Source organism: Anomaloglossus baeobatrachus, chromosome 3 (genome assembly GCF_048569485.1).
Source record: "Anomaloglossus baeobatrachus isolate aAnoBae1 chromosome 3, aAnoBae1.hap1, whole genome shotgun sequence".
Classification (NCBI taxonomy): Eukaryota; Metazoa; Chordata; class Amphibia; order Anura; family Aromobatidae; genus Anomaloglossus; species Anomaloglossus baeobatrachus.
The window spans coordinates 505,985,653-506,010,467 of NC_134355.1; the positions used below are offsets into that span (position 1 = coordinate 505,985,653).

At 53.5% G+C, this 24,815-nt stretch overlaps 1 protein-coding gene across 1 annotated transcript in view; it reads right to left on the minus strand.

Moving 5' to 3' along the window:
- The window catches only part of GFM1 (G elongation factor mitochondrial 1), a 102,653-nt gene that overhangs the window by 61,747 nt on the left and 16,091 nt on the right, over nucleotides 1–24,815 (minus strand). Inside the window, exons 9-10 of the mRNA XM_075340680.1 lie at nucleotides 17,136–17,273; nucleotides 16,642–16,743 (exon numbers count right to left, since the gene is read on the minus strand). Coding sequence (XP_075196795.1) covers nucleotides 16,642–16,743; nucleotides 17,136–17,273 — 240 coding nt within the window. The remainder of the gene's footprint in view (nucleotides 1–16,641; nucleotides 16,744–17,135; nucleotides 17,274–24,815) is intronic.

Here is a 24,815-nt window from a genome sequence, read left to right on the forward strand (position 1 = left end):
AAACGGGCCTTGTGACAGCAAGTCTGGGCGGTCTGGAAGTGCCCACGGTTGAGCCACCGTGAGATGCCACAGATCCGGATATCACGACCGCCTCGGCCAGTCTGGAGCGACGAGAATGGCGCGACGGCAGTCGGACCTGATCTTGCGTAGTACCCTGGGCAGCATTGCCAGAGGGGGAAACAGATAAGGGAGTCGAAACTGCGACCAATCCTGGACTAAAGCGTCCGCTGCCAGAGCTCTGTGATCCTGAGACCGTGCCATGAAGGCCGGGACCTTGTAGTTGTGTCGTGATGCCATGAGATCGACGTCCGGCGTTCCCCAGCGGCGACAGATCTCTCAAAACACGTCTGGGTGCAGAGACCATTCCCCCGCGTCCATGCCCTGACGACTGAGAAAATCTGCTTCCCAGTTTTCTACGCCCGGGATGTGAACTGCGGAGATGGTGGAGCCTGCCAGGTTGGGGGAAGAAAGGATTTTCCCCGAGACAGAGATGTGGGTAGGAGCCACCACCGATGATGTTTTGGTTGCAAGGGAAAGAGAAATGTTCTTGTCGAGGGAAGCCGCACTCTTGTCCCATTTGCGAAGAATGTCCCATTGGAGTGGCCGTAGATGGAATTGCGCGAACGGCACTGCCTCCATAGCTGCAACCATCTTCCCCAGGAAGTGCATGAGGCGCCTTAAGGGGTGTGAATGACTCCGAAGAAGGGATTGCACCCCCGCCTGCAGAGAAAGCTGTTTGTCCCGCGGTAGCTTGACTAAAGCTGGCTGGGTATGAAACTCCATCCCGAGGTAAGTCAGAGATTGGGTCGGTGTCAACTTGGATTTCGGGAAATTGATGATCCACCCGAACTGCTGGAGAGTCGCCAGAGCGACGGTAAGGCTTTGTTGACACGCCACCCGAGAAGGGGCCCTGACTAGGAGATCGTCTAAGTAGGGGATCACCGAGTGGCCCTGAGAGTGCAGGACCGCCACGACGGATGCCATGACTTTGGTGAAAACCCGTGGGGCTGTCGCCAGGCCGAAAGGCAATGCCACGAACTGGAGGTGTTCTTCCCCGATGGCAAAACGCAGGAAACGTTGATGTTCGGGTGCGATCGGCACATGGAGATAAGCATCCTTGATGTCGATCGATGCTAGGAAGTTTCCTTGTCACATCGAGGCAATGACCGATCGGAGAGATTCCATCCGAAATCGTCTGGTTCTCACATGCCTGTTGAGTAGCTTGAGGTCCAGAACGGGACGGAATGACCCGTCCTTTTTTGGCACCACGAACAAGTTGGAGTAAAATCCGCGACCACGTTCCTGAAGGGGAACGGGAATCACAACTCCTTCGAGCTTTAGAGCGTCCACTGCCTGAAAAAGTGCGTCGGCCTGTGCGGGGGGTGGAGAGGTTCTGAAGAAACGAGCCGTAGGTCGGGAGCTGAACTCTATCCTGTAACCATGAGACAGAATGTCTCTCACCCATCGGTCTTGAACATGTGGCCACCAGCCGTCGCCAAAGCGGGAGAGCCTGCCACCGACCGAGGATGTGGCTAGGTGAGGCCGAGAGTCATGAGGAGGCCGTCTTGGAGGCAGCGCCTCCTGCGGCCTTTTTGGGGCGTGACTTGGACCGCCACGCATAGGAGTTCCTCTGGCCTTTCTCCGGCCGGTTGGACGAAGAGGATTGGGGCTTGGCGGAGGGACGAAAGGACCGAAACCTCGATTGGATTTTTCTCTGCTGAGGTCTCTTAGGTTTGGACTGGAATAAGGAGGAGTCCTTTCCCGAGGATTCCTTAATAATCTCATCCAATCGTTCGCCAAATAAACGGTCGCCAGAAAAAGGCAAACCAGTTAAGAACCTTTTGGAAGCAGAGTCAGCTTTCCATTCGCGCAGCCACATGGCCCTGCGGACTGCCATGGAGTTAGCAGATGCTACAGCCGTACGGCTAGTGAAGTCCAGGACGGCGTTCATGGCGTAGGACGAAAAAGCTGATGCCTGAGAGGTCAAGGAAGAAACATGCGGAGCCGAATTCCGTGTGACAGCATTAATCTCAGTCAGACAAGCCGAGATTGCTTGGAGAGCCCACACAGCCGCAAAGGCCGGGGCGAAAGACGCGCCCGTGGCCTCATAGATAGAGCTCTTGGTGAAGTCTATCTGTCTGTCAGTGGCATCCTTCAGGGATGAGCCATCGGCAACAGACACAACGGACCTAGCCGCCAATCTAGAGACTGGAGGATCCACCTTGGGGGAGTGTGCCCAGCCTTTAACGACTTCAGATGGAAAGGGATAACGCGTGTCAGTGTGCCGTTTAGCAAAGCGCTTGTCCGGGACCGCTCTGGGCTTCTGGACAGCGTCCCTGAAGTTAGAGTGATCAAAAAACGTATTGCGCGTACGTTTGGGGAAACGAAATTGGTGTTTCTCCTGCTGAGAAGCCGACTCTTCTACAGGAGGAGGCGGGGGTGAGAGATCCAACACCTGGTTGATGGACGATATAAGATCATTTACTAAGGTGTCCCCCTCAGGTGTATCAAGGTTAAGGGCGAAGTCAGGGTCAGAGCCCTGAGCTCCCACGTCCGCCTCGTCTTCCTGGGAGTCCTCAAGCTGGGATCCAGAGCAGCGTGAGGAGGCCGGGGAAGAGTCCCAGCGAGGCCGCTTAGCCGGTCTGGGACTGCGGTCCGGGCAGGAGTCCTCCGCCTGAGACCTAGGGGCTAACCTGAGAGCGCGCTGCGGCGCGGACCGAGAAGGGCCTGGAGGAGACAAGCTAACAGGGGCCGGGTCCTGTGAAGGGCCCGGTCTGGACTGCAATGCCTCAATGAGCTTAGATGACCATTTGTCCATAGACTGTGCAATGGATTGAGAAAGAGACAGAGAGTTTCTCAGCGAAAGAGGCCAACACCGGTGACTCTGTCCCTGCAGCCTGCTCAGGGGGAGCAGGGGGATCTACATGAGCCGAGGGGCCCACCAGTGCCCGAGGCTCCGGCTGAGCAAGCGTGGCAGGAGTCGAGCATTGCTCACAGTGAGGGTAGGTGGATCCCGCAGGCAACATAGCCCCACAAGAGGTACAGGCCGCGAAAAAAACCTGTGCCTTAGTAGCTTTGCTCCTTGTGGACGACATGCTGTTGTCTCCTAGGAGAGAGACCACTGAGGGTATATGGGAAAAGGGTATATAGCCTGACCGAACAGATATATATATCTATTATATATATATGTATCTATTCCGGCACCCTAGGGGGACCAGCACCGGGTGACCGGTGTGGCTTACCGACCGCTAACGAGCGGAGTGTGTCCTCCAGATTCCCTGTCGTGGATCCCCCGGAGCTGCAGAGCTTTGTTCACTGAGAAGCATCCACCGGCAGAATGCCAAAAATGGCCGCCGGAGCTCTCAGGGGAGGAGTGGGGCCGAGGGCGGCGCCAGTAAAGAGCGGGAATCTGGGGTCCCCACAGTGGTCAATGAGGGGGGAGGGAGACATGCAAGATGCTCCAGCCCTCACATCCGACGTCATGTCGGTAATCCCGCCCTTACCCCTGACAGGCAGGCCCGGGGGCGGGATTTTTCACAAGTAGGCCGCGGCGAAGCCGGGGACTAAATTTGAGGCCGCGCCCGACAAGCAGGCACGGTCGGCGCGGAAGTCCGCCGAAAATACAACGGACTGAACTACCGCGGCTTCCGGGAAGAAGGTGCGACCCTCCCTGTACAGTCCCCCCCATGGGGACACAGACTACCTTCCAGTTGCAGGGCCCGGTCTCTGGGGGTGAAGAGGCTCCGGTCCGGCAGGTTCCACCAGGGGCTGCGGATGGAGCACGGTCCCAGCAAATGGATGACCGTTCAGGATCCCACTTCTCCCAGAGCCGCATAAGGGATGGTGAAGGAGACGGCATGTGGCTCCAGCCTCCGTACCCGCAATGGGTACCTCAACCTTAACAGCACCGCCGACATAGTGGGGTGAGAAGGGAACATGCCGGAGGCCCCATCGGGGTCCTCTTTTCTTCCATCCGACATAACTAGTATGTGAATGCATGAGTGGATGTGTGCCTCCTTCCACACAAAGCATAAAACTGAGGAGCCCGTGGTCCACGGGAGGGTGTATAGGGAGAGGGGAGGGGTTACACTTTTTAAAGTGTAATACTTTGTGTGGCCTCCAGAGGCAGAAGCTATACACCCAATTGTCTGGGTCTCCCAATGGAGCGACAAAGATAAAATCTTTTTTCACCAAATTTGGGGGTGCGTCTTATAATCAGGTGCGTCTTATAAAGTGAAAAATACGGTAATTATTTCCAAAAAAATCCTACAATGTGAAATTTTTCATGTTTTTTAAAAATTTTGTCTGCCACAGTTGAAGTGTATAGATAGTGAAGCTCTCCATCCACTATAGGTGGAAAAAGAAGGATTTTTGTGTACTCACCGTAAAATCTCTTTCTCTGAGTCTTCATTGGGGGACACAGGACCATGGTTATGCTGCTGTCACTAGGAGGCTGACACTAAGTAAACATAAAAAAGTTAGCTCCTCCCTAGCAGCATACACCCCGAGCCGGAGGCGGGCTCAGATCAGTTGGTGCACAAGCAGTAGGAGGAGTACCAGAATCACCATACATAAAAACAAGTTGTAACTAAAACAATGCAGCCGTGCAAACAAGAGGTCTATGAACATAAGACCGCTGAAAAATAGCAGGCAAATGCAATTGAACAACCAAAAAACCAAGCAGGGTGGGTGCTGTGTCCCCCAATGAAGACTCAGAGAAAGAGATTTTACGGTGAGTACACAAAAATCCTACTTTCTCTATCGTTTCATTGGGGGACACAGGACCATGGGACGTCCAAAAGCAGTCCCTGGGTGGGAATACCGAAAAACCCGCAGATAGGAAGAAAACAACAACCTCCCTCGGCGGGCTTGCACTATAATTGAATGCTGCCACCCTATTACAGGTGTGCAACTGCTGCCTGCAAGACCATTCTCTCAAAACTAGCATCTGCCGATGCTTGGGTGTGAACCTGGTAGAACCTAGTAAAGGTGTGCAGGCTAGACCAGGTGGCGGCCTTGCAGACCTGGTCGGCCGACGCCTGATGCCTAATCGCCCAAGAGGCTCCCACTGCACGGGTAGAGTGCGCTCTTACCCCCCGCGGCGGAGACTTGTCCCGAATCAGATAGGCCTCTGATATGGCGGAACGGATCCATCTGGCAATTGTGGCCTTGGATGCCGATTCACCCCTCTTGGGACCAGAAGGGAGGACAAACAGACCATCTGACTTACGGAACGGCGCAGTTCTGGAGACATAAATTCTAAGTGCACGCACTAGGTCCAGGGTGTGCAAGGACCTCTCCAAGCTGTGAGAGGGGCCAGGACAGAAGGACGGAAGAACGATTTCTTCGTTAAGATGGAACGGGGAGACCACATTTGGGAGAAAAGCGGGATCTGGCCGGAGAACCGCTTTGTCCTGGTGAAAAATCAAAAAGGGGGAACGACAAGAGAGAGCTGCCAGCTCTGACGTCCTGCGAATAGAAGTGATGGCAACGAGAAACACCACCTTCCAAGACAGGTGAGAAAGGGAAGATTCTCGCAAGGGCTCGATTGGGGGGTCCTGAAGTGACCCTAGGACTAGATTAAGGTCCCACGGCTCTAGAGGCCGACGGTACGGCGGTGCCAGGTGGGCCACTCCCTGGATGAAGGTCTTAACCTGTGAACGAGCGGCCAGTGGCTTCTGAAACAGGATTGATAACGCCGATATCTGGCCCTTTAGTGTTGCGAGCGAGAGACCCGCATCTAGGCCTGACTGCAAGAATGCCAATAGGGAAGGAAGGGAGAAGGCGAGTGGAGAAGAAATATTATGTTCTTCACACCATCTGAAGAAAACCTTCCACGTGCGGTAGTAAATTTTTGATGAAGATGGCTTCCTGGCCCTAATCATCGTCTGAATCACTCTTGAGGAAAAAACAGCCTTAGCTAGAACCCAGGATTCAATGGCCAGGCCATCAAATTTAGGACCTGTGAGTTCTGATGGAAAGAAGGGAATTTTGTTTACTTACCGTAAATTCCTTTTCTTCTAGCTCCAATTGGGAGACCCAGACAATTGGGTGTATAGCTCATGCCTCCGGAGGCCACACAAAGTATTACACTAAAAGTGTAAAGCCCCTCCCCTTCTGCCTATACACCCCCCGTGCATCACGGGTTCCTCAGTTTTAGTGCAAAAGCAAGAAGGAGGAAAGCAAATAAATTGGTTTAAAGTAACTTCAATCCGAAGAATCTCGGAGAACTGAAACCATTCAACATGAACAACATGTGTACACGAAAAAACAACAGGGCGGGTGCTGGGTCTCCCAATTGGAGCTAGAAGAAAAGGAATTTACGGTAAGTAAACAAAATTCCCTTCTTCTTTGTCGCTCCATTGGGAGACCCAGACAATTGGGACGTCCCAAAGCAGTCCCTGGGTGGGTAAAATAATACCTCATAATAGAGCCGTAAAACGGCCCGTTCCTACAGGTGGGCAACCGCCGCCTGAAGGACTCGTCTACCTAGGCTGGCATCCGCCGAAGCATAGGCATGCACCTGATAGTGTTTGGTGAAAGTGTGCAGGCTCGACCAGGTAGTCGCCTGGCACACCTGCTGAGCCGTCGCCTGGTGTCGTAAAGCCCAGGACGCACCGACGGCTCTGGTAGAATGGGCCTGTAGCCCTGAGGGAACCGGAAGCCCAGAAGAACGGTAGGCTTCAAGAATTGGTTCCTTGATCCACCGAGCCAGGGTGGATTTGGAAGCCTGTAACCCCTTACGCTGACCAGCGACAAGGACAAAGAGTGCATCCGAGCGGCGCAGAGGCGCCGTACGGGAAATGTAGATTCTGAGTGCTCTCACCAGATCTAACAAATGCAAATCCCTTTCACATTGATGAACTGGATGAGGACAAAAAGAAGGCAAGGAGATATCCTGATTGAGATGAAAGGTGGATACCACCTTAGGAAGGAATTCCGGAACCGGGCGCAGCACCACCTTGTCCTGGTGAAACACCAGGAAAGGGGCTTTGCATGACAGCGCTGCTAGCTCAGACACTCTCCGAAGTGAGGTGACTGCTACTAGGAAGACCACTTTCTGCGAAAGGCGAGAAAGAGAAATATCTTTCAAAGGTTCAAAGGGTGCCTTCTGAAGGGCCAGCAGAACCCTGTTCAGATCCCAGGGTTCTAACGGCCGCCTGTAAGGAGGAACAATGTGACAAACCCCTTGCAGGAATGTGCGTACCTGAGAAAGCCTGGCAAGACGCTTCTGAAAGAACACAGAGAGCGCTGAGACTTGTCCCTTAAGGGAGCCGAGCGACAAACCTTTTTCCAATCCTGATTGAAGGAAAGAAACGTGGGCAATGCAAATGGCCAGGGAGAAAATCCCTGATCAGAGCACCAAGAAAGGAATATCTTCCACGTCCTGTGGTAGATCTTGGCAGACGTTGGTTTCCTGGCCTGTCTCATAGTGGCAATGACCTCTTGAGACAACCCTGAAGACGCTAGGATCCAGGACTCAATGGCCACACAGTCAGGTTGAGGGCCGCAGAATTCAGATGGAAAAACGGCCCTTGAGACAGCAAGTCTGGACGGTCTGGCAGTGCCCACGGTTGACCCACCGTGAGATGCCACAGATCCGGGTACCACGACCTCCTCGGCCAGTCTGGAGCGACGAGAATGGCGTGGCGGCAGTCTGACCTGATCTTGCGTATCACTCTGGGCAACAGTGCCAGAGGTGGGAACACATAAGGGAGTTGAAACTGCGACCAATCTTGAACTAAGGCGTCTGCCGCCAGAGCTCTGTGATCGTGAGATCGTGCCATGAATGCCGTGACCTTGTTGTTGTGCCGGGACGCCATTAGGTCGACGTCCGGCATCCCCCAGCGGCAACAGATCTCCTGAAACACGTCCGGGTGAAGAGACCATTCCCCTGCGTCCATGCCCTGGCGACTGAGAAAATCTGCTTCCCAGTTTTCTACGCCCGGGATGTGAACTGCGGATATGGTGGAGGCCGTGGCTTCCACCCACATCAGAATCCGCTGAACTTCCTGGAAAGCCTGACGACTGCGTGTGCCGCCTTGGTGGTTGATGTAAGCCACCGCTGTGGAGTTGTCCGACTGAATTCGGATCTGCTTGCCTTCCAGCCACTGCTGGAACGCTTTTAGGGCAAGATACACTGCCCTGATCTCCAGAACATTGATCTGAAGGGAGGACTCCTGCTGAGTCCACGTACCCTGAGCCCTGTGGTGGAGAAAGACTGCTCCCCACCCTGACAGACTCGCATCCGTCGTGACCACCGCCCAGGATGGGGGTAGGAAGGATTTCCCCTTCGACAATGAAGTGGGAAGAAGCCACCACCGAAGGGAAGCTTTGGCTGCTTGGGAGAGGGAGACGTTCCTGTCGAGGGACGTCGACTTCCTGTCCCATTTGCGGAGAATGTCCCATTGAAGTGGGCGTAGATGAAACTGCGCAAAAGGAACTGCCTCCATTGCTGCTACCATCTTCCCTAGGAAGTGCATGAGGCGTCTCAGGGGGTGTGACTGACCTAGAAGGAGAGATTGCACCCCTGTCTGCAGTGAACGCTGTTTGTTCAGCGGAAGCTTCACTATCGCTGAGAGAGTATGAAACTCCATGCCAAGATATGTCAGTGATTGGGCCGGAGTCAGATTTGACTTTGGAAAATTGATGATCCAACCGAAACTCTGGAGAGTCTCTGGAGTAGCATTGAGGCTGTGTTGGCATGCCTCTTGAGAGGGTGCCTTGACTAGGAGATCGTCTAAGTAAGGAATCACCGAGTGTCCCTGAGAGTGAAGGACCGCCACTACTGTAGCCATGACCTTGGTGAAAACCCGTGGGGCTGTCGCCAGGCCGAACGGCAGTGCCACGAACTGAAGGTGTTCGTCTGCTATGGCGAAACGCAGGAAGCGCTGATGCTCTGGAGCAATTGGTACGTGAAGATACGCATCTTTGATATCGACCGATGCAAGGAAGTCTCCCTGGGACATTGAGGCGATGACGGAGCGAAGGGATTCCATCCGGAACCGCCTGGTCTTTACGTGTTTGTTGAGCAGTTTTAGGTCCAGGAGAGGACGGAAGGACCCGTCTTTCTTTGGAACCACAAACAGGTTTGAGTAAAAACCGTGACCCTGTTGCTGAAGAGGAACCGGGATCACCACTCCTTCCGCCTTTAGAGTGTCCACCGCCTGCAGAAGAGCATCGGCTCGCTCGGGAGGCGTAGATGTTCTGAAGGATCGAGTCGGAGGACGAGAGCTGAACTCTATCCTGTAACCGTGAGACAGAATGTCTCTCACCCAACGGTCTTTTACCTGTGGCAGCCAGGTGTCGCAAAAGCGGGAGAGCCTGCCACCGACCGAGGATGCGGTGTGAGGAGACTGAAAGTCATGAGGAGGCCGCTTTGGTAGCGGCACCTCCAGCGGTCTTTTTAGGACGTGACTTAGACCGCCATGAGTCGGATTTTGTCTGATCCTTCTGAGCCTTTTGGACGAGGAGAATTGGGACCTGCCCGCCCCCCGAAAGGACCGAAACCTCGACTGTCCCCTCCTCTGTTGGGGTATGTTTGGTTTGGCCTGGGGTAAGGATGTATCCTTTCCCTTGGATTGCTTGATTATTTCATCCAATCGCTCACCAAACAAACGGTCACCAGAAAATGGCAAACTGGTTAAGCACTTTTTGGAAGCCGAATCTGCCTTCCATTCCCGTAGCCACAATGCCCTGCGTATTGCCACCGAATTGTCGGCTGCAACCGCCGTACGGCTCGCAGAGTCCAGGATGGCATTAATAGCGTAGGACGCAAATGCCGTCGTTTGAGAGGTTATGGACGCCACCTGTGGCGCAGACGTACGTGTGAGTGCGTCAATTTGCGCCTGACCAGCTGAGATAGCTTGGAGTGCCCATACGGCTGCGAATGCTGGAGCAAAAGACGCGCCGATAGCTTCATAGATGGATTTCAACCAGAGCTCCATCTGTCTGTCAGTGGCATCCTTGAGTGAAGCTCCATCTTCCACTGCAACTATGGATCTAGCCGCAAGTCTGGAGATTGGAGGATCCACCTTGGGACACTGAGTCCAGCCCTTGACCACGTCAGGAGGGAAGGGATAACGTGTATCCTTAAGGCGTTTGGAGAAACGCTTATCTGGATAAGCGTAGTGTTTCTGGACTGCCTCCCTGAAGTCAGAGTGGTCCAGAAAAGTACTCAATTTACGCTTGGGATACCTGAAATGGAATTTCTCCTGCTGTGAAGCTGACTCCTCCACTGGAGGAGCTGAGGGAGAAATATCCAACATTCGATTGATGGACGCTATAAGATCATTCACTATGGCGTCACCCTCAGGTGTATCCAGATTGAGAGCGGTCTCAGGATCCGAATCCTGATCAGCTACCTCCGCTTCATCATACAGAGAGTCTTCCTGCTGGGACCCTGACCAGTGTGATGATGTCGAGGGCCGTTCCCAGCGAGCTCGCTTAGGCCGTCTGGGACTGTCGTCCGTGTCAGAGCCTTCACCCTGGGATGCATGGGACATCCCCGGAGCCCGGAGTTGATCCAACTGAGAGGGACCAGGGGGCAATGATTCAACAGTGCCCATGGTCTGAGGTACCGGTCTGGACTGCAAAGTTTCTAGAATTTTAGTCATAGTCACAGACAATCTATCAGCAAAAACTGCAAACTCCGTCCCCGTCACCTGGACAGTGTTCACAGGTGGTTCTCCCTGGGTCACCTCTAGCAGAGACCCGGCTGAGCAAGTGCCACAGGGGCCGAACATTGCACACAATGGGGATCAGTGGAACCTGCCGTTAGAACAGCCTCACAAGCAGTACAAGCAGCATAGAAAGCCTGTGCCTTGGCACCCTTGCTTTTTGCGGACGACATGCTGTCCTCTGAGCAATCTAGGAGGGTATATAGCCAAGAATAGCGACCGTACAGTGCAATGTATAGAATACAAGCATAAAAGTACAAATGAACACTTCGGCGCTAGTGGGGTCAGCACTTCAGGTGCTGCTTACCGCCCGCTGAAAAGCGGGTGTGAGGTCGCCAGAATCCCGTGTCTGGGTCCCCCAGAACTTGTCTCCCCTCTCCAGCTCCGACTGCACACAGGAATGGCTGCCGGCGTCCTGTGAAGAGGGGCGTACCGTGGGCGTGCCTCAGACAAAGTGCGGGAAACTGGCGTCCCACTGTGTTCAGTGAGTGGGCTGGAGTATGCAAGCAGACTCCAGCCCTCGGCGCTGACGTCCGGCACAGCGTCCCGCCCCTCCCCTGACTGGCAGGCCTGGGGGCGGGAAAGCCACGAGACTAGGCCGCAAAAGCCGGGGACTCGAGTAATAAGCGCGGCCGTCCAGAGGAAGTCCCCGGCGCACTACAAGTCCCAGCCGCGCCGCAGTGTAAAACTGACAGCAGCGGCCGGCGCGGCAGTCCCCAATACATTAACTAACTCAGCAAAGCTGTAGTGAGTAGTGGCACAAGCGCGCAGCGCTGTTGTCCCCAGCGCACTAACACACCCAGCAATGCTGCGGTGTGTCTGCGCGCGGTCTGTACGGGGACACAGAGTACCTTGACGTAGCAGGGCCATGTCCCTGACGATACTCAGCTCCATATCCAGCAGATACCCCAGTGGCAGTGGATGGAGCACGGTCTCCTGTGCCTGGAGACCGGTAGGATCCCACTTCACCCAGAGCCCTAAGGGGGATGGGGAAGGAAAGCAGCATGTGGGCTCCAGCCTCCGTACCCGCAATGGATACCTCAACCTTAACAAACACCGCCAAGAGTGGCGTGAGAAGGGAGCATGCTGGGGGCCCTAGTATGGGCCCTCTTTTCTTCCATCCGACATAGTCAGCAGCTACTGCTGACTAAACAGTGGAGCTATGCGTGGATGTCTGACCTCCTTCGCACAAAGCTTGAAAACTGAGGAACCCGTGATGCACGGGGGGTGTATAGGCAGAAGGGGAGGGGCTTTACACTTTTAGTGTAATACTTTGTGTGGCCTCCGGAGGCATGAGCTATACACCCAATTGTCTGGGTCTCCCAATGGAGCGACAAAGAAAGAGGTCCCTGTTGCAGGAGACCTGGACGGTCTGGAAAGCGCCACGGAGCGTCTGCGAGGAGCTAAGTTAGTTCCGCGAACCATGCTCGCCTGGGCCAGTCCGGAGCCACTAGGATGACCGGAATTCCTTCCGCCTTGATCTTCTTGAGGACCCTCGGAATTAGAGGGAGCGGAGGGAAGATGTACGGGAGACTGAACTGGCTCCATGACAGGGTGAGGGCGTCGACTCCTAAAGCCAAGCGGTCGCGGCACCGCGCTACAAACTGCGGAACCTGACGGTTGAACCGGGAGGCCATTAGGTCCACGTCCGGAACTCCCCATCTGTCGCAGATCTGGTTGAAGACTTCCCGGTTGAGGGACCATTCTCCGGAGGCGAGGCCTTCCCTGCTGAGGAAGTCCGCCGCCCAATTGTCCACGCCTGGGATGTGTACCGCTGAGATCAGGGAGTGATGACATTCGGCCCAGTGCAAAATCTTCTTGACTTCTCGCATTGCCCCGACACTTCTTGTGCCGCCTTGGTGGTTGATGTACGCCACCGCCGTGGCTTTTATCTCCAAAATGTTGATCTGGAGACAACTCTCCCTCGGTGACCATCGGCCCTGCGCTGTGTGATGCCGAAACACTGCTCCCCAGCCCTGGAGACTGGCGTCGGTGGTTACTATCTTCCAGTGGAGCGGGAGGAAAGACCTTCCTGATGTGAGGTTGCGTTGATTGAGCCACCAACGGAGGGAATGGCGGGTCTCCGGCGAAAGATGAAACCTGCGGTCCAGAGAAAAGGGAGATCTGTCCCACTTCTTCAGCAAGGCCAGCTGGAGGGGCTGGAGATGGAACTGTGCAAAGGGTACCGCTTCCATCGCCGCCACCATACGACCGAGGACCCGCATGCCGAACCTGATGGAAACTTGGCGCTGACGCCGGAGAGCGCGGAGGCCTCGTTGTAGGGAGGACATCTTCTCCTGTGTGAGGAAAACTCGCCCTTGGATGGTATCGAATACCATGCCTAAAAAGGTGATCCGACGGGCCGGGGTCAGAGAGGACTTCTTCCGATTTATCAGCCACCCTAACCGTGAAAGGGTGTCGATCGTGACCTGAACCCCAAGACGACAGTCCTCGAAGGAAGAGCCCTTTATCAACATATCGTCCAAGTACGGGATGACCATGACACCCCTGGAATGCAGGACGGACATGGCAGCAGCCATGATCTTCGTAAAGACCCTGGGTGCGGATGCGAGGCCGAAGGGGAGAGCCGTGAACTGGAAGTGATCTTCCGCTATCGCAAAGCGGAGGAACTGTTGGTGAGAGGTGGCTATCGGGACGTGAAGATAGGCGTCTTGAATATCCAGCGATGCCAGGAATTCGCCTACCTCCATGGACGCGATGACGGACCGGAGTGACTCCATTCGAAACGGCCGAGGCCTCACCGACCTGTTTAGAAGCTTTAGGTCGAGGACGGGACGAACAGAGCCGTCCTTTTTGGGGACCACGAAAAGGTTGGAATAGAACCCCTTGAAACGCTCTGCGGGAGGGACTGGTACCACGACTCCGGCTCGGAGGAGGGAGGCTATGGAGTGAAAGAACGCGCGAGCCCGCGCGGGAGACTCGGGAGGGCGAGATAGGAAAAAACGTCTCGGTGGCTTTGCTTCGAACTCTATTTTGTAGCCTGATGTGATGATCTCTCTGACCCAGGCATCGGCGGTCAGGGGGATCCACACATGCTGAAAACGAGACAGACGCCCTCCCACAAGTCTGGCGCTGTTGCGCGCCGACCGCGAGTCACTTGGAGGAACGTCGGCGGTAACCAGAAGAGGATCTAGTGGGCTGGCGGGGGCGTGAACGCCAGGCGGGATTGGTCTTGAATGACGGGGTCTTCCTGTCTCTCGGAGGAGAGCGGCTTTTCCGCGGCTGGGGATTGGAGTTGAAGCTGCGAAAGGGCCGGAAACGAGCGGTGGGGCAATTTTGGAAGCGCTTAGGGCGCAATTGGGGGAGAGCTGTACTCTTTCCTCCCGTTGCATCGGAGATCAGCTGGTCCAGCCTATCTCCGAAGAGACGCTCCCCTAGGAAGGGCAGGGAAGTTAGTGACTTCTTAGAGGCCGCATCCGCGTTCCAGGACCGGAGCCAGAAGGCTCGACGGATGGCCACATTGTTGCTGGCGGCCTGGGTCGCGCAACTTGCAGACGCCAGGGCTGCATTGAGCAAGTACTCACCCGCGAGGGAAATCTGCGAAGCGATGGGAACCAGGTCCGGATTGGCAGGAATGGCGCGGAGACCGCAACGTAGCGTGTCCGCCCAGGACATCAGGGCCTTCGCAACCCAAACCGAGGCAAAGGCCGGAGAGAGGGATGTACCCGCTGCCTCGAAGGCGGAACGGGCCAACCTGTCAATAGTACGGTCCGTAGGGTCCTTGAGAGACGTACCGTTAGTGAGTGGAAGGACTGTGTGAGAAGACAGGCGGGAGATTGGGGGTCGACCACAGGGGAGCCTGCCCAATCCTTTCGAAGACCCTCAGGAAAGGGATAATGCAAATCGATGGACTTACCGCTGGTAAATACCCTGTCCGGCTGTTGCCTGTGGCTGCGCAGTAACTCAGCGAATTCTGGATGTCCGCTGAATGTGTTCTGGGCCCGCTTCACCCGCTTAAACGAGACCTGGGTGCTCTGGGAGGAGACTGGGTCCACCTGTACCTTCAAGGTCTGGTTTACTGCTTCTATCAGGCTATTCACCATGCGCCGAATATCAGCCGCCTGCTCTGAGTCCTGCAGGGGTGCCGCATCGGAATCATCATCGGAGCAGTCAGAAGCCTCCCTGGAGGACTGACGGTCTGGACCTGGGGATGAAGGTGAAACCTGGGAAGAGTCTGAGGACGAGACCTGGCGGGTCCGTTTTTGAGCAGCAGAGGAGGACCCTGCGACGGGGCTCACCTGCTCCGGAGGCGATTGCGCCGGGTCTGCGGGAATCTGGGCGAGCAACGGCAGCAGGCGCAGAGCTTGCGCGATGGTCCGAGAAGCCTCAGAGAGGGAATCTACGGACTGGGACAGGGGCGCTAGCCAGTCGGGGGGGGCGGGACGCAGGGCCCTGCAGCATATGGCGCTGTGGCGTCTGCGGTATCAGAAGCGTCGGCCGCGGAGTCCTGCGGAGGCTGTGCGTCTGTAGAACAGACGGAGCATAGTGGGGCGTCCTGACCCTGGGAAAACTTGGACTTGCAGGAGGAGCATGCAAAAAATAGTGCAAAGGGGGCCTGCTTGGATTGGGTGGGCTTAGCCTTAGGCATGGTGAAAACAGGTACTCTCCCTGGTGGCTGCTAGGAAGGAGACAGGAGAGGGTTAACTCGTCCCTAAACTCAGAGAATGCTGCCTAGTGAGGGCTACTCCTTAGGAGCAGGGCTTACCCAGGTCCTGTGTGCTGCCCACCAGTCCAGAAGAGGAGTCCAGGAGTGAGCTGGCCAGAAGAGTCAGAACGCCGGCGCGCTGCAGCCTCAGGGGATCAGAGGCAGGCTAAAATGGCGAGGGGACGCTGGAGGAGGCTGGGGGAGGAGCAGGATTCCGGCGCGAAAACCCGGAGGATTCACAGCCCCCACCATTAGCCAGGAGGCAGATCAGTGGGAGGATACAGAGGGAGACGAACGGCGGCCAATAGCGCTGCAGCGGGGGCGTGGCTAGGACGCAGGAGCGACTAGGCCGAGACCGGGGACTAAATTTATGGAGAGGGCCGGGGGAAAGTGCAGGAAAGGTCGGTCCTACCTGCAATCGGCGGCGCTGGCCCAGCGATGGATGCGGTGCAGGCAGGGCTCCCTGGCCCTGCCTGTGTACAGCGCTGCTCGTCCAGGAAGGCTCCGGGGGAGAGCGTGCTGAGGCAGGGTAGTGGACATCATGATGGGGGTAGATCAGCCCCCTATCAGGAGAAGGCAGCGTGACAGGGCCCCATCTATTACACACGCTGCGGAGGTTCCATCCCTGCTGTACTCCCCTGTACGCCCTTTGGGGTGATACCGCAGGGCGAATCAGGGGTGCCCACAAAACAACCTGCCCACACGCGCACCCCCGGGAGTGGTACCACGGGGACGGGCGGGGGAGAGGGCCCGAAGTCTCAAGCCCCCTGCGACCCTGGGGAGTGGTACCCACAGGGCTGCGGAGGCTGAGTGAAGCGAATACCTGCAGAGAAAAAGACGACAGGTATGAGAGTGATGAGCGGCGCCGAAATAAAAGAAAATAAGCGCAAAAACATACATGGCTGAGGGGGGCCGAGACGGCCCACATCAGCCTCCTACGACACTAAGCTAAAAACTGGTCTGAGCCCGCCTCCGGCTCGGGGTGTATGCTGCTAGGGAGGAGCTAACTTTTTTATGTTTACTTAGTGTCAGCCTCCTAGTGACAGCAGCATAACCACGGTCCTGTGTCCCCCAATGAAACGATAGAGAAACAGGAATGACCAGCAGTGTATCAAATATAATATATATATATATATAATATATATATATATATATATATATATATATATATATATATATATATATATATATATATATATATTTATTATACCCGTTGTGACAATTATTTGCATTTCTCTGAGGAATTAAAAACATATTTAAAATAATATTCAGTCTTCCTATATGAGAGCAGCTTACCATTGAGATATTGTCATTAGATTTGCTGGTAAAGGTATCTCCACTTGCACAGTCAATACCAAACAAGGCACAGATGTCTCCAGCATAACCTACTTCTACATCCTAAAAAAAAAGAAAAAAAAAAAAGAAAGAAAAAAAAAGGATACCGTGAGCTAAATATCTGAAATTATAGAGTCACAGAAGTAACCTTACATACACTGTACAACTGATATTATGGCCTGTAAAATAGCAGAAGTGCAATAGATTTCTTTTAAAATGGAAGAGAACAATTTGACACTAGTTTTCTCGTTCACAATACCGCTGTTAAATGGCATGTGTATTCACAGGTAAAAAGGGGCAAAAATATAGTATCAATACCATATTTTTGCCCCTGTGAATACACATGCCATTTAAAAGCGGTATTGTGAACGAGAAAACTAATATCAAAATTGGAAGAAAAATAAAAACAAAAAAAAAGCAAAAAAAACCAACAACTTTTCAAAACTAAATTTTACCTCCATGGAGTCCGCATGGAGGCGAACCAGCCTCTGTACGCGCACTCTCTTGCCAGTCCTTGTATTGTAGATGTAGTCGCTTTTCTTCAGCATTCCTTGGTACACTCGGATATAAGTTAGCTGCCCAAAGCGACCAGCCTGCAGCAGACATAGGGATGACAGGTAAGGCTTTAGCAGAACTGATATATCTCAATAATCCACTTGCTAAGATAAATACGCTCAGAACCTCGCAGGCTTCACAGCAACATCCATCCTGCAAGCCTTCATACATGAGCCTTTGTGCACAGTAGGTAATGCACAGGTTAGTCTCTAAACTAAACCGCAAAAGAATAAATGTCTTCCACCCTGGGCTCCAAGCCCGTACTCATCAGTCATAAACTACGGCTACAAAGACCAGCAATTCGCAGATTTTAAAATCAGCAAGATGTCAATGAAGTTGTGATTTCAGCTCTTAAAGAAGTCCTCTCAATAAATGTGTGTATATGCATGTAGCCTGATTGTGTTAATATACTCACATACCGGCGCTCTCTCCGGGGTTCAGCGGCGTTCTGCTTCTCTTCTCAGTGACGTCAATGAAATTCCATCTAGCCGGCTCACTCTATGAGTGTTTACAAAGTCTATGAAGCCTCATTCGAACGTGCCATAGACTTACATTGCGAAAGACACTTTCGGGTCCCACAGAGCACAGTGTCACGCAGAGAGTCTGCAGAGCGGTGATGTCACTGCGAAAGCGGAGCAGAATGGCGCTGGATACTGGAGGAGGCGGCAGTAGATGAGCATATTGACCCACTCACAATATACTACACACATTTAATAAAATAAATATATATTTATTAATGGGAGTGCCGCTTTATAAATTTGGTTACAACTGAACAAGCCTTGCTTAATAACTTCAGGGCCCCATAAAACAATGTATACCACCCTCCTATATCGGGGTCACTGCGGCGATGGGGGAAATGCTACTCTCAGGGGATTTAGCAACATTGTTGATCTGCTACAGCTCATCAGTATTCAGGCAGAGCAGACATCCACTCTTATGGAATGGTAAAGGCTGTAGCCAATCAGGTTTACAGGAATTTTTTGTGTTTGTTTAAATCATCACTTTTGTAATTTGCCTTATTTGAAAAAAGAGAATTTTGTTACTTACCGTAAATTCTTTTTCTTATAGTTTCGACATGAGAGACCCAGACCATGGGTGTATAGTTTCTGCCTCCGGAGGACACACAAAGTACTACACTAAAAGTGTAGCTCCTCCCTCCGAGCATATACACCCCCTGGATGCCAATTCTAACCAGTTTAGTGCAAAAGCTGAAGGAGGACATCCACCCATAAGTAGAAATAGAGTAAAACCCGGAATAACCGGAACCTCTGTCTACAACAACAGCCGGTGATAAACACACGGAACAAGAACTGCCAACAGGCAATCGGGAGGGTGCTGGGTCTCCCATGTCGGAACTATAAGAAAAAGAATTTACGGTAAGTAACAAAATTCTCTTTTTCTTTATCGTTCCTTATGGGAGACCCAGACCATGGGACGTCTCAAAGCAGTCCATGGGTGGGAAATAAACAGAACTGAGAAGTAGGCAAAACCTAACTTCACAAGTGGGCGACAGCTGCCTGAAGGATGCGTCTGCCCAAGCTCGCATCTGCCGAAGCATGAGCATGCACCTGGTAGTGCTTTGAAAAGGTGTGCAGACTAGACCAAGTGGCAGCCTGACAAACCTGCTGAGCCGTAGCCTGGTGCCTGAAAGCCCAGGAAGCACCGACAGCTCTGGTCGAGTGCGCCTTAATTCCTGGCGGAGGGGGCACCTGAGAACATTGGTAGGCATCGGATATGGCCGACCGAATCCAACGAGCTAGGGTAGGTTTAGAAGCCGAGAGACCCTTGCGCTGACCCGTGGTTAGTACAAAAAGAGAGGTGCACCGCCTAAGAGCGGCGGTGCGTGACACATAGATTCGGAGCGCCCGCACCAAATCCAAGGTATGCAACGCCTTCTCAAAGCGATGCACAGGGGCCGGACAAAGGGAAGGCAATGAAATGTCCTGGTTAAGGTGGAAAGGAGACACCACCTTAGGGAGAAAGTCCGGAGTCGGACGGAGAACCACCTTGTCTTGGTGAAAAACCAAAAAGGGTGACTCCGAAGAGAGAGCAGCCAAATCAGAGACTCTCCTGAGAGAAGTTATGGCCACCAGAAAGACCACTTTCTGTGAAAGTCGGAACAAAGGAACCTCCCTAAGAGGCTCAAAGGGGGGTTTCTGTAAAGCCGTGAGGACCAGATTAAGGTCCCAGGGATCCAAAGGCCGCCGGTAAGGCGGAATGATGTGAGATGCGCCCTGCATGAAGGTGCGCACCTGGGCCAGTCGGGCGATACGCCGCTGGAACAACACTGACAGCGCCGAGACCTGTCCCTTGAGGGAATTGAGGGATAGACCTAGCTGCAGGCCGGACTGTAGAAAGGACAGGATGGTCGGCAAAGAAAACGGCCAAGGAGCATGGTCGGAAGAGCGACACCAGGACAGGAAAATCCTCCAAGTCCTGTGGTAAATCCTGGCCGAGGAAGACTTCCGAGCCTGAGTCATAGTGGAAATGACCTCGGAAGGAATGCCTGAAGCCGTCAGGATCCAGGACTCAAGAGCCACGCCGTCAATCTGAGAGCCGCAGAATTCTGGCGGAAAAACGGACCTTGAGAGAGAAGATCTGGGCGGTCCGGGAGATGCCACGGCATTTCTACGGACAGACGGAGCAGGTCTGGGTACCAAGCTCGCCTGGGCCAGTCTGGAGCAATGAGTATGACCCGACGGCCCTCCATTCTGATCTTGCGCAGGACTCTGGGCAAGAGAGCTAGAGGGGGAAACACGTAGGCCAGACGGAACTGGGACCAATCTTGAACCAGCGCGTCCGCTGCCAAGGCCTGAGGATCGTGGGAGCGAGCCACGTAAACCGGGACCTTGTTGTTGTGCCGGGATGCCATTAGATCCACTTCTGGAGTGTCCAACTTGCGGCAGATTGACCGGAACACTGCCGGATGCAGGGCCCACTCGCCGCTGTCCACGGTTTGACGGCTGAGATAATCTGCCTCCCAGTTGTCTACGCCTGGGATGTGGACTGTGGATATGGTGGACTTGGAGTCCTCCGTCCACTGAAGGATGCGTTGAACCTCCAACATCGCCAGGCGGCTGCGAGTCCCGCCCTGGTGATTGATGTAGGCAACTGCTGTCGCGTTGTCTGACTGGACTCGAATGTGCTTGCCCGCCAACAGATGGTGAAAGGCTACGAGAGCTAGAAGTACAGCCCTGATTTCCAGCACATTGATCGAGAGGGCTGATTCGGACGGAGTCCAAGTGCCCTGTGCTCGGTGGTGGAGAAATACTGCTCCCCAGCCGGAGAGACTGGCATCCGTGGTGAGGATCACCCAGGACGGAGTCAGGAAGGAGCGTCCCTGAGACAGAGAGAGGGGCTGAAGCCACCACTAGAGAGAGCTCCTGGCCTGTGGCGACAGAGCCACTAGCCTGTGCAAGGAAGAGGTCCGCTTGTCCCAAAAGCGGAGAATGTCCAGCTGCAGAGGACGCAGATGGAACTGGGCAAAGGGAACCGCTTCCATTGACGCCACCATCTGACCCAGCACCTGCATGAGATGCCTGATGGAATGACGGCGGAGCCTCAGCAGATATCGCACCGCCAGATGGAGGGACTGCTGTTTGACTAAGGGCAGCTCACAAGTGCCGGCAGAGTCTCGAATTGCATCCTTAGGTAAGTAAGTTTCTGGGTCGGGATCAGAGTGGACTTGGGCAGATTGACAAGCCACCCGAAATGAACAAGCGTGGCGAGAGTGAGCGAGATACTCCGCTGACAGTCTGCACTGGATGAGGCCTTGACTAGAAGGTCGTCCAGGTAAGGGATTACTGCCAACCCCTGGAGATGCAGAACCGCAACCACTGCTGCCATGACCTTGGTGAATACTCGAGGGGCCGTGGCTAACCCGAAGGGGAGAGCCACGAATTGGAAATGTTCCTCTCCGATAGCAAAACGTAGCCAACGCTGGTGTGACACTGCAATTGGCACATGCAGATAGGCATCCCTGATGTCGATGGATGCCAGGAAATCTCCTTGGGTCATTGAGGCAATGACCGATCGCAGAGATTCCATGCGGAAGTGCCGCACCTGAACATGCTTGTTGAGAAGCTTGAGATCCAGGATGGGCCGGAAGGAACCGTCCTTCTTGGGGACTAGGAATAGGTTTGAGTAGAAACCTCTGAACCGTTCCCGAGCGGGAACCGGAACAATTACTCCGTTGGCCTGCAAGGATGCCACGGCCTGTGAGAAGGCGGCGGCTTTGGAGCAGGGGGGAGTGGACAGAAAAAATCTGTTTGGCGGGCTGGAAGAAAATTCTACCCTGTAGCCGTGGGAGATGATATCCCGCACCCACTGATTGGAGACGTGTTGAAACCACACGTCGCCAAAGTGGGAGAGCCTGCCACTGACCAAGGACGTTGCTGGCGCAGCCAGATAGTCAAGAGGAGGCAGCCTTAGTGGCAGCGGCTCCTCCGTTCTTCTGAGGACGCGGCTTCGCGCGCCAGCTGGGTTTTCGGTCCTTGGCTGAGTTGGTGGACGAAGCTGAGGGCTTAGAGGATGACCAGTTAGAGGAACGAAAGGAACGAAACCTCGACTGGTTCCTGCCCTGGACAGGTTTTCTGGTTTTTGTTTGTGGCAAGGAAGTACTCTTCCCGCCAGTAGCTTCTTTAATAATTTCATCCAGTTGTTCACCGAACAGCCGGGACCCAGCAAAGGGGAGCCCAGCAAGATACTTCTTGGAAGAAGCGTCTGCTTTCCACTCTCGAAGCCACAAAATCCTGCGGATCGCGAGGGAATTAGCGGAAGCCACCGCCGTGCGGTGAGAAGCCTCCAGAATGGCAGACATGGCATAGGATGAAAAAGCCGAAGCCTGGGAAGTTAAGGCAACCATCTCGGGTATAGAGTCCCTGGCGAGGGAATGTATCTCCGCCAGAGAAGCAGCGACTGCCTTAAGAGCCCACACTGCTGCAAAGGACGGGGAGAACGAGGCTCCTGCCGCCTCATATACAGATTTGGCCAGAAGGTCAACCTGGCGGTCAGTGGGATCCTTAAGAGAGGTGCCATCGGCCACAGATACGACTGTCCGGGCTGAGATTCTAGACACCGGAGGATCTACCTTTGGTGAATGAGCCCATTCCTTGACCACCTCTGGTGGAAAGGGAAAACGGTCATCAGAACTACGCTTTGGAAAGCGTTTGTCAGGACAGGCCCTGGGCTTGGTCACAGTGGTCTGAAAACTGGAGTGGTTAAAAAACAAACATACTCCTTGCTCTCTTAGGTGAGGTAAACTGGTGTTTTTCTACCAGAGAGGCTTCTTCCTCTGACACTGGTGGATTGAGGTTCAGTACGGAGTTAATGGATGCAATCAAGTCACTAACATCCGCATCCCCCTCAGATAAATCAATGGGGTACATAGAGGTAGCGTCTGAGCCCACAGTAAAAGTATCCTCCTCGTCCTGCAATTCCGCTTGTGAATCAGAGCCGTGGGACGAGGAAGGAGAAGGGTCCCTGCGTCTCCGTTTAGGAGGACGGGGTCCTAAAACATGCTCTGTTAGCTCTGCAGAGCGAGATGGAGCATCAGAGACACCCTGAGAAGGGGGCTGATGCATGGTCAGCAGAGTCCGGGACAACTGTCCCATGGAGTCGGCAAAGGACTGTGAGATAGCCTTAGAAAACGATGCTACCCAAGCCGGGGGTTCAGCCACCGGGGCCGGAGCAGCCTGAGGGACCCCTGAGGAGGCTCCAGGCTGAGGCACCACCATGTTAGAGCAGGCAGCACAATGTGGATATGTGCTCGGATCCGGCAGAATGAGCTGACATGCAGTGCATATAGAGTACAGCTTTGCAGCCTTGCTCCTAGTGACAGACATGCTGCTGAGGTGGAGGCTCTGCAGTAAAAAATACACTTCCTTAGAGTGACTCCCTGAGAGTGTATAATAAAGCCCACAACCAGAGGTTGTGGCTTACCAGACCGCTTTTTGTGTGCCCTCCGGATTCCACAGCTCGGAACCCCAGTATGCAGCAACCAGCGCAGATCAGTGTGAGAACGCTGATAAAATGGCGCTGGAGTGAGGACGGGGGGCGGGGATTAGCCCAAGAGCGGGAACCGGAGAGATACAGGGGAGGGAAACATCTCCTCAGAGAGGAGTGTCCTCCCCTCTGCTGGACGGCCGGTGGGCGGCGCCACACCGTTCCCCTGCATGACTGACATGCAGGGGGACTGAAACCGAAAGTAGGCCGCAACTGAAGCCGGGGCCTAGATTTTTAAATGCGGCCGACGAGCAGGCACCCTCGGCGCGGTTCTCAGGAAAAACCCAGAGAACCGTCCGGAAATCACAGCAATGTTAACAAACACACTCCCCCCTCAATAAATGTACAAGGGACCCCTGAATAACGTCTCAATACTTAGTTTTTGAGACGCAGGGCCATGTCCCTGGGGGGGTGGTAAACGCTCCGTCCGGCAGAATCCTGACAGGGCTGCGGATGGAGACCGGTCTCCTGCAAAGCAGAGAGAACCGTGATGGCTCCCACTTCAAGCCAGAGCCTCAGGGGATGGTGAAGGAGCGCGGCATGTGAAGGCTCCAGCCTTGTAAAGTCAACCTTAACAGCACCGCCGACACAGTGGGGTTAGAAGGGACATGCCGGAGGTCCAGACTGGACCCGCTTTTCTTCCAAATCTTTGAAATCAAAAAAATCAAAAATCAGAGAATGCATGTGTGTGTGACCTCCTGAACACAAAGCATTGAAACTGGTTAGAATTGGCATCCAGGGGGTGTATATGCTCGGAGGGAGGAGCTACACTTTTAGTGTAGTACTTTGTGTGTCCTCCGGAGGCAGAAGCTATACACCTATGGTCTGGGTCTCCCATAAGGAACGATAAAGAAATCCCATATTGTCCTCATTATACAGCTACACTGTGTGCACAATTATTAGGAGAGGGAGGGTTTTGACCCTAGCAATTTTATGCAGCTTTCACAACTCTGAGATGTATAATCTTGCATGCTTATTGGGTGAAGCAGATCAGGTGATGTGTATGTGTGTAATGAGGGAGGGTGAGGCCTAAGGATACAACACCTTTATCAAGGTGTGCAGACGGGACAAAAAAAGAAATGCAACACTCAGGAAAGTCAAAAATTGGTAAATGTCTCAGTGGGATGCAGCACTCAGGAAACTGCAAAGATATTGGGGTGTGATCCCAGAACCGTCAAAAGTGTAAATAGGGTTGCAAAAAATGTTTAGGGAAAAAAAAAAACAAAAAAAAAACACCAAAAAACGCAGATGCATCAACTGCAAAAGATTTGTGAAAAATCAAACGTGATGCGACCAGGAGCCCATTATCCTCCAGTGCTGCCATATTCCAGAGATTAGATACATATTAGCAGATTTTTATATTTTCTCCACCATGATTTTAAAGATACTTTAACTCAAAGGAATACATGTCATCAACAAACAAACAGAAATCAGAGTATATTGTATCAAAATAATTTTATTTTGCAAAAAATATATTTTTTTAAATTTTTTTTATTTATTCCAAATCACTAAAAACATCACAACATCAAGAAAAACATCAACAGAAAAAAACACATAAACAAAGGGATCTTTGACCT